General features: G+C 48.1%; 1 protein-coding gene across 12 annotated transcripts in view; it reads right to left on the bottom strand.

Annotated features, from left to right (window-relative positions):
• Positions 1–12648, bottom strand: part of DTNB (dystrobrevin beta) — a 148555-nt gene that overhangs the window by 114873 nt on the left and 21034 nt on the right. For all 12 annotated transcript variants that reach the window (XR_011336830.1, XR_011336831.1, XR_011336833.1 and 9 more), the window contains exons 6-7: positions 11226–11380; positions 5216–5321 (exon numbers count right to left, since the gene is read on the bottom strand). Coding sequence is in view for 8 of the 12 variants with exons in the window: in XM_069850650.1 (XP_069706751.1) it covers positions 5216–5321; positions 11226–11380 (261 nt within the window). In the remaining 4 variants the exon portion in view is untranslated. The remainder of the gene's footprint in view (positions 1–5215; positions 5322–11225; positions 11381–12648) is intronic.

The following is a 12648-nucleotide window of genomic DNA, read 5'->3' on the forward strand; positions in this document are numbered from 1 at the left end:
ATTACTCATGAGGGCTAAAAGAATAACTCAAATACTCAAAGACAAAGACAGAAAAACAGAATGAAAAATGGCTGGCAGGGGATTTCAAAGGGACATCACAAGAATCATGATTATGATCCTTCAAAGGGTGTGAAATTGTACACGTGTAATTCCTGACTTCTCATGTTATTTCCACTTGTGGAACAGAGTGGAACGCATAAGAAAGCTGAGTCCTGTAAGCACCTGAAGAACAACAGGGAAATGAGCCGTGGACATCTGCCAAACCAACCTGCTATCTTTCCACGATGGAGTCATTGACCTTGAAAACAGAAGACAGGCATCAACGTCGGCAATTTTTCATTTTACTTCAGTAATTCCTACAAAATCAGTCTCCCACGATATTCTCATGGAAGGGGGAAAGGCACAACAGAAAAAAGGGCTCTAACTTGGCTGTGAATCTCACTGGGCAAAGTCCAGAGCGCAGTTGTCAAACAGACAATTGTATTCCAGGCTACATACTGGTTGATATTTTTCATAAATATAGCAAACAATCATCAAAAATGTCCAATTTGGGGCATCCCATCTCAAGGAAGATGTGGGTTAATTGTACACTCAGAAGAGAGCAATAGCAGTGTCTGAACAGTACCTAGTAGAGCTCTTAGCTGGGAGCAGACTGGGAAGGTACCGCCCAACATATGAGACGCACACAAACCTGCAACAGGCTCTCCAGAGCCAGACCCAAGAACTTTAGAGTGTGAACAGTGATAAGAATAAACTCCAGCAAGACCGCTGGGAAAAAGCTTTCTCACCCTAAGAACATTGAAACGCTGATCTTGCTCCAACTTCCACTGACTTTTTGACAAAGGACTTTTAAGCAGTGAGGCAAATTTTTCAAGAACATTTAGAATGACAGAATGCTTTGGACTGAAAGGAACCTTTACAGGTCATCCTATTCAAGAAGGAGCAGGGACGTCTTTAACCAGATCAGGTTGCTCAGAGCCCCATCCAACCTTGAATGTTTCCAGAGATGGGGCCTCAACTACTTCCCTGGGCAAGTCCATTCAAGCTTCCCTTTGGAAGGAGAGATGGATGAAGGCACAGGTGCCCAAGGCCTTTTCCTTTGCCGCATTCTGCAATGTCCTCCCTGCCTGCAGCAGGACTGCTGGCTCCTGCTAAGGCCGAGCGTTGGGTCAGTGCCTCCACAAAAGCCAATACATCAGCGTCAGCCAATCAGAGATGTTCTACCTCTGGCTACCACTCCATCTGACCTCCCCTGCCCCCACCTTTCCAGAGAGGTCTCCTCTTCCCTGGCTCCATGCCTTTAGAGCGTGGAAATGGGACAAGAGTATTGCACTGCAGGGCCCTAAACCAGACAATGAAGAACCCTAACATTGATACGCATGATTTAGGAAAACAACAGCAACACTGATAAATAGAACCATAGAATGATTTGGGTAGGAAAGGATCTCAAAGCCCATCCAGTTCCAACCCCCTGCCACGGGCAAGGACACCTCCCACAGGATCAGGTTGCTCAAAGTCCCATCCAGCCTGGCCTTGAACACCTCCAGGGATGGGGCAGCCACCACTTCTCTAGTCAAGATGGGACAGAGCCTCACCTCACTGTGATCTTCTGAGAAAGGTAAGGATTAATTATCATAGAAGGCGGCCAAAGCTTGAGCTACAAAACCTGACTGAAGAATGACCTGATACAGTTAAAGAGAAGCATTATGGAAAACTTTTTAATTGGGAACTCTGAAACAGGACCCTCGTTCCCCTACCACACACACTGGAGTTTCATATTGCCATATTCCAGGCCAGATCCAATCCTCACCCAGGGAAGTCCACAAGCCAGCAAAGCATCTCTACAGATGTTACTAGAAGCTTCAGCAAGCAGCCGTGGGGAGTTTCAAAGACAGGCATTCTGCTCTGTATTCCCCTGAGAGAGTAAAATCCCAGGGCCTGAAGAGAAGTCCTGGCTGCCCCTTCCATCCAAATTTGGCATTTCACTGCTCTCACAAGTGTCAGATCACAACATAGCAGATCTGGTTCACAGCCAGAGAGGCTCTCTGCAGTAATCCCAGAAAAGTGAGTTCCAGCACGGAGCTGGGTGGACATGGGAGTCACCCTTAACTCTTAATGGCCTCAACTTGCACCAGAGCAGGTTCAGACTAGACATTGGGAAGAATTTCTTCACTGAAAAGGTTCTTGGGCACTGGCAGAGGCTGCCCAGGTTGCTGGTGGAGTCCCAGTCCCTGGAGGGGTTTAAAAGCCAAGCAGATGAGGTGCTCAGGGATCCGATTTAGTAGTGGGCAGGTATGGTTGGACTTGATGATCTCAAAGGTGCTTTCCAATCAAATGATTCTACAATTCTCCCCGCTGTGACTGCTGCTGGTTCCTGTCTATGCCGGATGTGAGAACCTGTCACTGAGAAATTGCACAGTGCTGAAACATGGGTGCCAGCTGGAGCTTAAGTTAAAAAAAGTAAAAACCAGCCATCCCAAACTCATTAAGGGCCCAAATCACTGTCTGAAACTTAAGCCCATTTAATAACTGTGAATGAAACAACCCCAGTATTTTGTGTGGGAACCTAATGTCTCAGACTTCAGCTCCAAGGTCGCTCCAGAGAGATGGCCAATTCCTGCCTCGAAGTTCCCACCGTGCCAGCCCTGGAGCAGAGCAGCTCTGCACACAGCACAGAATGGCAGCTCACGATGAGAAACAGAGGGGATCTCTCAAAGTTCATCATCCCCAGGTCAGCAGCCCACAGTCAAGTAACAGATGAAGACAGAGAATCTTCATGGCCAGATCCCTCCTCCAGACCAGAGGGTTGGTTCTGGCTGGCTTGTAGGGCTGACACAAGTCCAGCTGAAGGCATTAGTGCCACAAACCACTGTGCCCAAATGAGAAAGGACCTGTTTTAAACTAGCACAGATCTGTTCCCTTCATGGCTTTGCCTATGCTCTGGATGAGTTTTCAACTGGAAGGAGACAAGAATTTCTGTTACCTCCTACAAGCATCCATTTCAACACATATGGGTTTGCAATAGATGCAGATATTAAAATACAACCCCCCTGACCAAGTGACGTCGTGGTAATTTAGCCACAGAATCCACAGCAGTACCATTGTCAGCACAAGCTTCACATCTTCCATCTTCTGCTTTTCAATTATCAAAAATGACCATTTCATAAGAGAGATTCAATCCGGATCCACAGCAACAATGAACTCTGGTGCCTGCTCTGTCCCAGACTTTAAACTACAAGACCTCCTAGCTTGCTTTTTCCCTAGTGGACACACCTGTAATCAGGGCTAAGTCTCTCCTCGACATTTCCTGTAATGCCTTCTGCTGTCCTTATCCTTTGAATCTGCTGGTTTTACCTGCCCCACAGAGCCTCCCTGAACTCCTTTGGTGGGACATAAGCCACCTTGATTCCACCCTGCTGAGCCTGCTGTGCCGTGCCCTGTTCCTCAGGACATCGGCTGCAATGGTTTCTCATCGGTGCTTCCACGCAGACAGAGGAGCTGCTGCCTGTCTGGAGTACAAACACCACTCAACAGAACAGAAGTGTCTGAGAAAACAATATTGTAGAAACTTAGAAGGGGAGAACACTGGCAGAAATTATTGGCGAGAGCATTACACAGCGAGCAGCCAGGGATGCAGCTGTGGAAGAGGCTGATAGGAATTAGAAATGAAATGTGTATGTTAAGCATTAGAAGTGATCCTATCGAGTTAACGGAATGCCAGACCTGGGTGGCACAAGAATCCACCGTGGTATTCTAGGAGCTGGGAAACCTGAGGACAGGCTGGCAGGTCAGAATCATGGGGAAAGTCTCCAGCGCTTTGGAGAAAGTGTTGGAAAAGGAGCATTTCTGCAGCTGCTCCCAGTGAAGGTGGTGAGGGTGGGATCTGCACACACAGAACAGTCGTCTCCACTCAGTGAGGGTGACAGCAGCGATCGGACAGCGTAGGAATGCATGCACCAGCCTATAAGGATGATATTAGTCAGGTATCAAGTCATCTCCTCTATGTACTTTCAAACATAAAGAGAGGTAAGGCTACAGGAACATCATATGGAAACACCCCACCCCTGGAGGTGTTGAAGGCCAGGTCAGATGGGACTTTGAGCACCCTGACCCAGTGGGAGGTGTCCCTGCCCATGGCAGGGGGTTGGAACTGGATGGGCTTTCAGGTCCCTTCCAATCTAAACCATTCCAAGATTCTATGGATTATTTCCAGATCTTCCCACATCATCTTGTTTTTTCATCTTAGAATCACAGAACAGTTTTGGTTGGAAAAGACCTTTAAGATCATCAAGTCCCACCATCAATCCAGCCCTTTTAAGTCTGCCACCAGACCATGCCCACAAGTACAACACCTAGTCATCTTTTAAACACCTCCAGGGACGGGGACTCCATCACTGCCCTCAGCGGCCTCTTCCAATGCTTGACAGCCCTTTCAGTAAAATAATTCCTCCTCATATCCAACCTAATTCTCCCCGGCACACCTTGAGGCCATTCCTCCTTGTCCTGTCACTGGCTACCACGGAGAAGAGACCAACACTTACCTCACCACAACTTTTTTTCCAGGAGCTGCAGAGAGTAACGAGGTCTCCCCTCAGCCTCTTCTTCTCCACACTAAACAGCCCCAGGGCCTTCAGCCACTCCTAGAACCCCTGAGCTCCAGACCCTTCCCTAGCTCCGTTCTCCTACCCTAGACGTGCTCCAGACCCTCAGTGTCATTCTTGGAGTGAGGGGCTGATCTCAGAACTGAACCTAAGATTGGAGGTACAGCCACACTAGTGCTGAGTCCAGGGGGACGATGCCTTCCCTGCTCCTGCTGGTCATGCTATTCCTGATCCAAGCCAGGTGCCTTCCTGGCCACTGCTGACCCATGTTCAGCTGACTATCAATCAACTCCTCTGGATCCTTCTCCTCTAGGCAGCTCTCCAGCCATTCCTCTCCAAGCCTGGAGCATTGCTGATGCTTCCACTACTACAGATGATAAAACTCTAAAATTTTGGTTTGCGTTGCTGATGATGATTTCACAAAGCATCAACCTTCATCCCAAAAGCACAGAGCCTGCTTCACTCCAACACAAATGCTTTAGGACTGATACCATTACAGGGGAAACAATGAAAGCATTAAATGCTTCGTTACACGAGGAAGGACAGCATTTACAGATGTGGAACAGAAACCCCGCTCAGACCAGATGTTTCAAGTAAGAAAACATTCCATTTACCATTTTCAACATGGGCAAGTCTGTGCATGAGAGGCAGCCACACAAGGCACTGAGGAGGTGGATCAGCCATCAATGTGTCTAAAAACATGTTTAGCATGATCTTTTTCTGTAAAGAAAAGAGAAATAGAACTTAATTATATGAAAAATTTCAATTTTATATGCCCAAAACTACTTCAGCCTTAAAATAGAACCATAGAATCACAGAAAGGTATGAGTTGGAAGGAAACTTAAAGCCCATCCAGTTCCAACCCCCCTGCCATGGGCAGGGACACCTCCCACTGGATCAGGTTGCTCCAAGCCCCATCCAACCTGGCCTTGAACAACCCCAGGGATGGGGCAGCCACCACTTCTCTGGGTAACTCTGGCCAGGGCCTCACTGTTCTCACAGGAAAACATTTCTTCCTAATATCTCATCTCAATCTCCCCTCCTGCAGCTGAAAACCATTCCCCTTCATCCTATCCCTGATCAAGAGCCCCTCCTCAGTTTTCCTGGAGCCTCTTTGAGTGCAGGGAGGCTGCTCTAAGGTCTCCCCACAGCCTTCTCTTCTCCAGGCTGAACAACTCTCTCAGCATGGCCTCATGGCGGGGGCCTCCAGCTCTCTGATCATCTTCGTAGCCTCCTCTAGATTCACTCTGTTAAATCTCTCTCTGACTTGATGTCTGTCTACCAGGAACATTTGATATGCTATAAAGAGACAAAAAAAAAACCCAACTCTGCTCAGGTAGCTTCAATTTCTATCAGGCAAATGTGGAAGTGTCCCTGCTTACAGCAGGGCTTGGAATTGGATGGGCTTTAAGGCCCCTTCCAGGCCAAACTGCCCTGTGACTCAGTGATCAGACAGTGACATACGATACACACGGTGGCATAAGAACCTAAACCCAGCAGGAGAGCTTCTTTCTGCTGTAGACAAGGATGTACCTCAAAGGCAAATGCTGGGTCTCTTTAAGCAGTGAGAACCTTATGAGTCCCCAAAGCCTGTGCTGAGCGATGCAACCTCCACATAATTCACAAGAGGGCAGCAGGGACCCAGGCTTTCCACCTATACAGCCTATATACACTTTACACTTACATATTTTGCAACCAATTGACTGAAAAGGCTCATGGAGGGTTATCAGCGCTACATCTCGGCTGGGCACAAGTATTCTCAAGTAACAGCTGAGCTGACAGGAAGGTAAATGGCAGCTGTCTCCTCCTGGAACGATGGAGGTGTCAGAAGGAGCAGAGATAAAGCCCGTTCTTGCAGCTGGTCTAGCACTTTCTATCAAGTTCAGGACCCAGCAAAAAGCAACCACAAAAACATCACTCAGTCACCATTTGTGATGTAGAAACAATCAAACACTCTAGCCGCAGGACCCACACTCCAAGAACATTAACTGAAAATCAGTAAATGTGAAGGCACAGCCAGTCATGAGGGGCAAACACACCCAGGAGAACAACCCCATCCCTGCAGAGATGCTCCCTGTTACCCCTGCTCGCTCTCCATCCCATGGTAATAACTGTTGTCACCCACTGCTGTTGGCACATCTTGTCTGAAGAGATCAGTGGTCTTGGATCCCCCTGTAGGTGGTGCAGTGCCAGGTTACACCAATGCTGTTCTTAGAGGAATACACAGAAATCTTGAGGGCCACAAAGATGATCCAAGGGCTTGGAGCTCCTCCCTATGAGGACAGGCTGTTCAGCCTGGAGAAGAAAAGGCAGCAGGGAGACCTTAGAGCAGCCTCCCAATACTGAAAGGGGCTCCAGGAAAGCTGGGAAGAGGCTCTTAATCAGGGAGGGCAGGGATAGGACAACAGGGAATGGTTTGAAGCTTCAAGAGAAGAGAGATTGAGATTAGATCTTAGGAAGAAATGTTTTCCTATGAGGGTGGGGAGGCCCTGACCGAGGTTGCCCAGAGAAGTGGTGGCTGCCCCATCCCTGGAGGTGTTCAAGGCCAGGTTGGATGAGGCTTGGAGCAACCTGATCCAGGGGGAGGTGTCCCTGCCCATAGCAGGAGTTGGAACTGGATGGGCTTTGAGGTCACTTCCAACACAAACCATTCCATGATTTTACTGTTACTCCACCAATGTGATTGTTCAGATGAGATGTTAATGCATATATTTCCCCATAAAACTGCCATGAAATCACATCCCCTGTGCCAACACAAAGCTGTTTGGTTTTTTTTAAACTCTGTAGTGATCAAATCCAGTCCTATCATCGTATGTAGCTGTGCTAGACCCCATCTCATTCTAACTGTCCCGCATCCTACGCTTAAACCACAACGCTGTCAGAGTACACAGACACGATCCTGTCCTCACTAAGTGCATCCATGTTACCTGAACAAGACCACACATCTTGACCTGTTGGGCTGGTGCAGTTGGTTCGGCTGTTGGCCACACCAACCACGAAGCTGAAGCCAACCAACACTTTAGTGAAGATTCTAAGGGAGCAAGGTCTACCCAAAGCAGGTTGTGCTGCTGAGTTAACAGAACAAGGTGCAGTTGGACTCTGCAGCAGCCGCACCTGCCTCCAGCTCAGCTCAGTAGAAACAGTACAGTTACACAGCTCCGTAGATGCGAGATGAAGCGGCCTCTCCTCTGGAATGACAGGACAGGCTGCGCCATGGAAGGATCCTGACTCGGGCAGGGAACGTCACAGTGACACAACAGCTCAGTGACAAATTGATGGCCTCCAGCCAAGCGAAGAAAAGCCTTCAGAGAAGTGTGACGTGATCCCTTACATCTGCGGGAGCCCCTGCTGGACCTGGAACATGGGATTATCCCTGGGACCTCTTTAGAGCATACACCTAGAATCCATCACAAGAAACGCAGCTCTTGCCAAAAGCATCCCAACAAACTCCATTCTGCATGGATAAGTTTGAATTACTCCAGCTGCGACCCAAATCAGAGTTGTGGAGCACGTGTAACACTGACGACCCTTTGCCTTCTGCCCTTCCACCACTTGGATAGCAGGAATTTGTCAGCCCTTTGCACCTCAGTGCAGCAGCTCCAGACCAGGACCTCTCCAAATCGCCAGGGCCCACAGCTGGCGAGGAACAATTCACCTCTTGGCAGTTAAACAAACGCCAGGGCATTAAAACTCAATCACGAGTGCTTTTATGGTATTAAACCCATGCCTGGTTTGACCACTCACTCTCCCAAACGATTCCAGCATCCAGATGAGGTGCTAGTATCACCTGGGAATCATTTTTAATAACCAGTTTCCATGTAACCACCTTATTTGAGAGGATAAGGGAGGTGAACAGCATGGATGTGGTTAGTCCCTTCCAGCTGCCCATGGGACCGCAGAACAGTTCAAGGAATGCTTTCTTTCACTGGTACAGATGTGGCTTACACATACGGAATGTAAATGTCAAGGTCTGCAACCCCACAGCTCAACCAGTGCTACCTAGAGGGAATTTCAGCACTAGGATAGGTGTAACAGGAGAATATCACTGCTGGGAAGCCGATTTTCACATTGTGGGGCATAAGGAAATGCAATTAAATCTAAGACAGATTATCCCTCTCCTTCCCTGGATCAGTTTATTTCACTGTTCAAATAAATGAGAGAACTGGCCTGGGATACAGGGAACATCTAGATTAATTTAAACCATTGTGACTCTCTACAAACCAGGCCTATGCTAGGGATTCTGTTTTGCTGAAAAGAATTAGAGAAAAGGAACTTTTAAAAATGAATCAATATGAAGGATGAGCCCTGGGAGTCAAGGTCAGAGTGCCACAAAATGCTACAGGCAAGCCACGTGCAGATCATGGAATCAAGAGTTGTTTAGGTCGGAAAAGTCCTTTAAGATCATTGAGTCCAACCCTTAACCTCACATGGCCAACCCCACCACAAAACCCTGTCCCTGAGCACCACATCCACACAGCTTTTGAACCCTCCAGGGATGGGGACTCCACCACTGCCCTGGGCAGCCTCTGCCAGTGTCTGAGAAGCCTTTCTGTGAAGAAATTATGCCCAATATCCAATCTAAACCTCCCCTGGCACAACTTGAGGCCATTTCCTCTTGTCTCATCCTTTGTTCCTTGGAAGAAGAGCCCAACAATCACCTGGCTCCAACCACCTTTCCAGGAGCTGCAGAGAGCGCTGGGGACTCCCCTCAGCCTCCTCTTCTCAGACTAAACAGCCCCAAGGCCCTCAGCTGCTCCCAGAACCCCTGGGCTCCAGACCCTTCCCCAGCTCCGTTCCCCTTCTCCAGACGTGCTCCAGACCGTCAGTATCATTCTTGGAGTGAGGGGCCCAAAACTGAACTCAGGATTTGAGGTGCAGTCTCACCAAAGCTGAGTCCAAGGGAAGGATCACTGCCCTACTCCTGCTAGTCACACTATTCCTGACCCAAGCCAGGATGCTGTTGGCCCTCGTGGCCACCTGGGCCACTGCTGGCTCTGATCCAAGCCAGCTGCCAGTCCTGCTCCACCAGCCTCTCTGTGGGGGTACAAGAGAAACAGGGACTTCCTGAGTCCAAACTTCTGGACAAAACAAAACCCTATCCCCACTGCCTGCACAGAAGGTGGTCAGAGCACGCAGAGCTTACAATCCAATGTCTGACTTTTATAGCACTGAAGTGAGCTGAGGTTTTACATACAACAGCAGAGTCAATTCCATGAAGTGGAATTTGATCAGATAGTTTTCACTATGTGTATAAACGGCTTGCACTGTTGTAAAAGGAAAGGTGATGTTCCTGGGAACCAAAGTGGCACATGAACGCCTCGGCCAGCATGGAGACAGAAGCTCAAGATGAGTTTGCAATGGGAGCTCACAGCCCAGAAAGCCAAACCATGTCCTGGGCTGCATCCAAAGCAGTGGGACCAGGAGGGTCAGGGAGGGGATTCTGCTCCTCTGCTCCATTCTAGTGAGACCCCACCTGAAGCCCTGTGTCCATCTCTGGAGTCCTCAGCACAGGAAGGACATGGAGCTGTTGGAGCGAGTCCAGAGGAGGCCATGGAGATGATAAGAGGGCTGGAGCACGTCCCATCTGAGGCCAGGCTGAGAGAGTTGATGTTGTTCAGCCTGGAGAAGAGAAGGCTGTGGGGAGACCTTGGAGTAGCTTCCAGTACTCAAAGGGGCTCCAGGAAAGCTGTGGAGGGGCACTTGATCAGGGAGTGCAGTGACAGGTCAAAGGGAAACAGTTTTCAGCTGAAAGAGGGGAAACCGAGATAAGATCTCAGGGAGAAATTTTCCCCTGTGAGGGTTGTGAGGCCCTGGCCCAGGTTGCCCAGAGAAGTGGTGGCTGCCCCATCCCTGGAGGTGTTCAAGGCCAGGTTGGATGAGGCTTGGAGCAACCTGATCCAGGGGGAGGTGTCCCTGCCCAAGGCAAGGGGTTGGAACTGGATGGGCTTTGAGGTCTCTTCCAACCCAAACGAGTCTGGCTATGATTATCACAGAATCACATGGTCTAAACATTCATTTTAGGCCTAGATTATCCGGGTTCCTGTTTACAGTTGATTTAAGGACTATTTATATTATTTACATTATCTCAAATTAAAAACAAATTCTCCAAACCATTAATTTATAACCAAAAGCTCTTTTAAGATCATTACTACAACATCTACTCCAAACACAATATGAAATGGAAATATTTTGGAGAAAACACGTGCATCAAGAAGCACAATCATGAAACAGATTTAAGAGCAACTTCTGTGTACAACGCTCATTTGTTTTGTGCAGACCCAGCCAACCAGGCAGTGATTTGTTGAAGCTGGTACTGAGAAAGTATAACAAAAAAACATGGGAAAATGGTAAAAATGCTCTGTTTTAGAAAAGCAGTAGGTCACCCTGGCTGACATGGAAACGCCCCTTCACAGAGAGGGATAAACTAAAATTGCGCAAACCTTTTGATTACCCAAGACCTGGGTATTTTACTCTAAGTCATTCAGGTTTTAACCCTGGTGAGTTTACACATTGCCCGTCACCACCCCTTGCCCTCCAAACCTACCCAAACCCCAACTCAGCAGTGGTGGCTGTTAGCAGAAATGCTCTGAGCATGCATCACGCAGCCCTGGGGCTGGCTCTTACTTGTTGCGGGAAGCAGGTGCGTACGGAATGCTCCGTGTACCCGAAGGAAGGCCCCTCAAACACCGCTGTCGGGAGCTTCAGAACTTCTTTCAAGAACTGGTCAAACTTAGTGAATATCATTAGTCCATTTGAATCAGATATTTGGGAGAAAATATCTGCAAGGAAATATAACAAAAACCCTAAAGTGACTACAGGCTGGGTCCAGAAAAGGGAAAACTTCCAACCTATTCAAACCCCACAAAGAAGCAAAAAAGTGCAGAAATTCCTTGTACATAATTTATGTTGAAAGCAAGTGATAAGATTTAGAAACACGTGTATTCAAACATGTAATTATATAAATATTTCTGTTCTCTCTCTCGCCCCCATCTCGCCATGTATTGAGAGGAGATTCCGCTGTGCAGTAGCTGCAAAAGCAAGAAGGAAGAAGGTATGAAGAGGCATTATGAGACATCACAGATGCACGTTGAAACTAAAATCAGACTCAACCCCTTGAGAAGCCTCCTGGAAAGGAAACAACTTGAGAGTCACAGCTCCCCAGCTCTTGGTAACCCCTGTTCCAGCTAGCAGCACATTGGATGTCAAACAGCCTTAGAGGAGAGTGTCAGAAGGAGAGCGGTCAGAACCAAGGGCACAAGGGCCCTCATCCCCAAGGATAAACACGTGGGCCATGCAGTCGAGTGGGTGGGGAGGAGGAAACTTGATCTAATTTCATATCAGAGATACTGCGCTGTCATGGTTTAGCCCTGGCCCAGCCCAACTGGCAGCTAAAACTGAGCAGCTGAATTCCCAATTCCCTTTCCCCCACCCAGGGAAAGCAAAATGAGAGAAAGACTTGTGGGATTGGAAACAGAATCTAAAACAGCTTTAATGAAATAAACAACAACAAATATATGAAACTGCTCCCCCTCAATGACTCCATCGCCACAGATGCTGCAGAGCAGGCACGAGAAAAGGTCCCAGGCTTCAAGTCACTATGACCACATGGAACAGCCAAAAATCAGCATTATCATTACAGTTAGAGAAAAAGAAATTTTGCTGTCTCAGTTGATTCGTAAGATATTACGGTATTGTACCCGACAGGACAACAAAACCTGCTCACCAAACCCAAGTTTGAATGAGGAGGAGTCATCAGTTCATACTGCTCTAAGAAATAGCCCAGAAACATCAAGTGGTGGAAGTCAGTCTGAGCTACAGCCTACAAAGGCAAGGAGAGAAACTGAGTTCTATTGCCTAAAGACAGAAGAGCCACTGTCCAAAACAGGTCGAAGTCACAGGGATGAGATGCAGAGAGCACCTCAGGTGGAGGAGAAGATGCACAAGAGCCCCTCAACACCCTCAAATCAGAGGAAACGGCCACAAATTTGGCATTCCTATCAGAAAAATCAGACTGAAACTTTAGATTTAAACAAGCACCCAAGCGTTT

The sequence above is a fragment of the Phaenicophaeus curvirostris genome, chromosome 2 (genome assembly GCF_032191515.1).
Source record: "Phaenicophaeus curvirostris isolate KB17595 chromosome 2, BPBGC_Pcur_1.0, whole genome shotgun sequence".
NCBI lineage: Eukaryota > Metazoa > Chordata > Aves > Cuculiformes > Cuculidae > Phaenicophaeus > Phaenicophaeus curvirostris.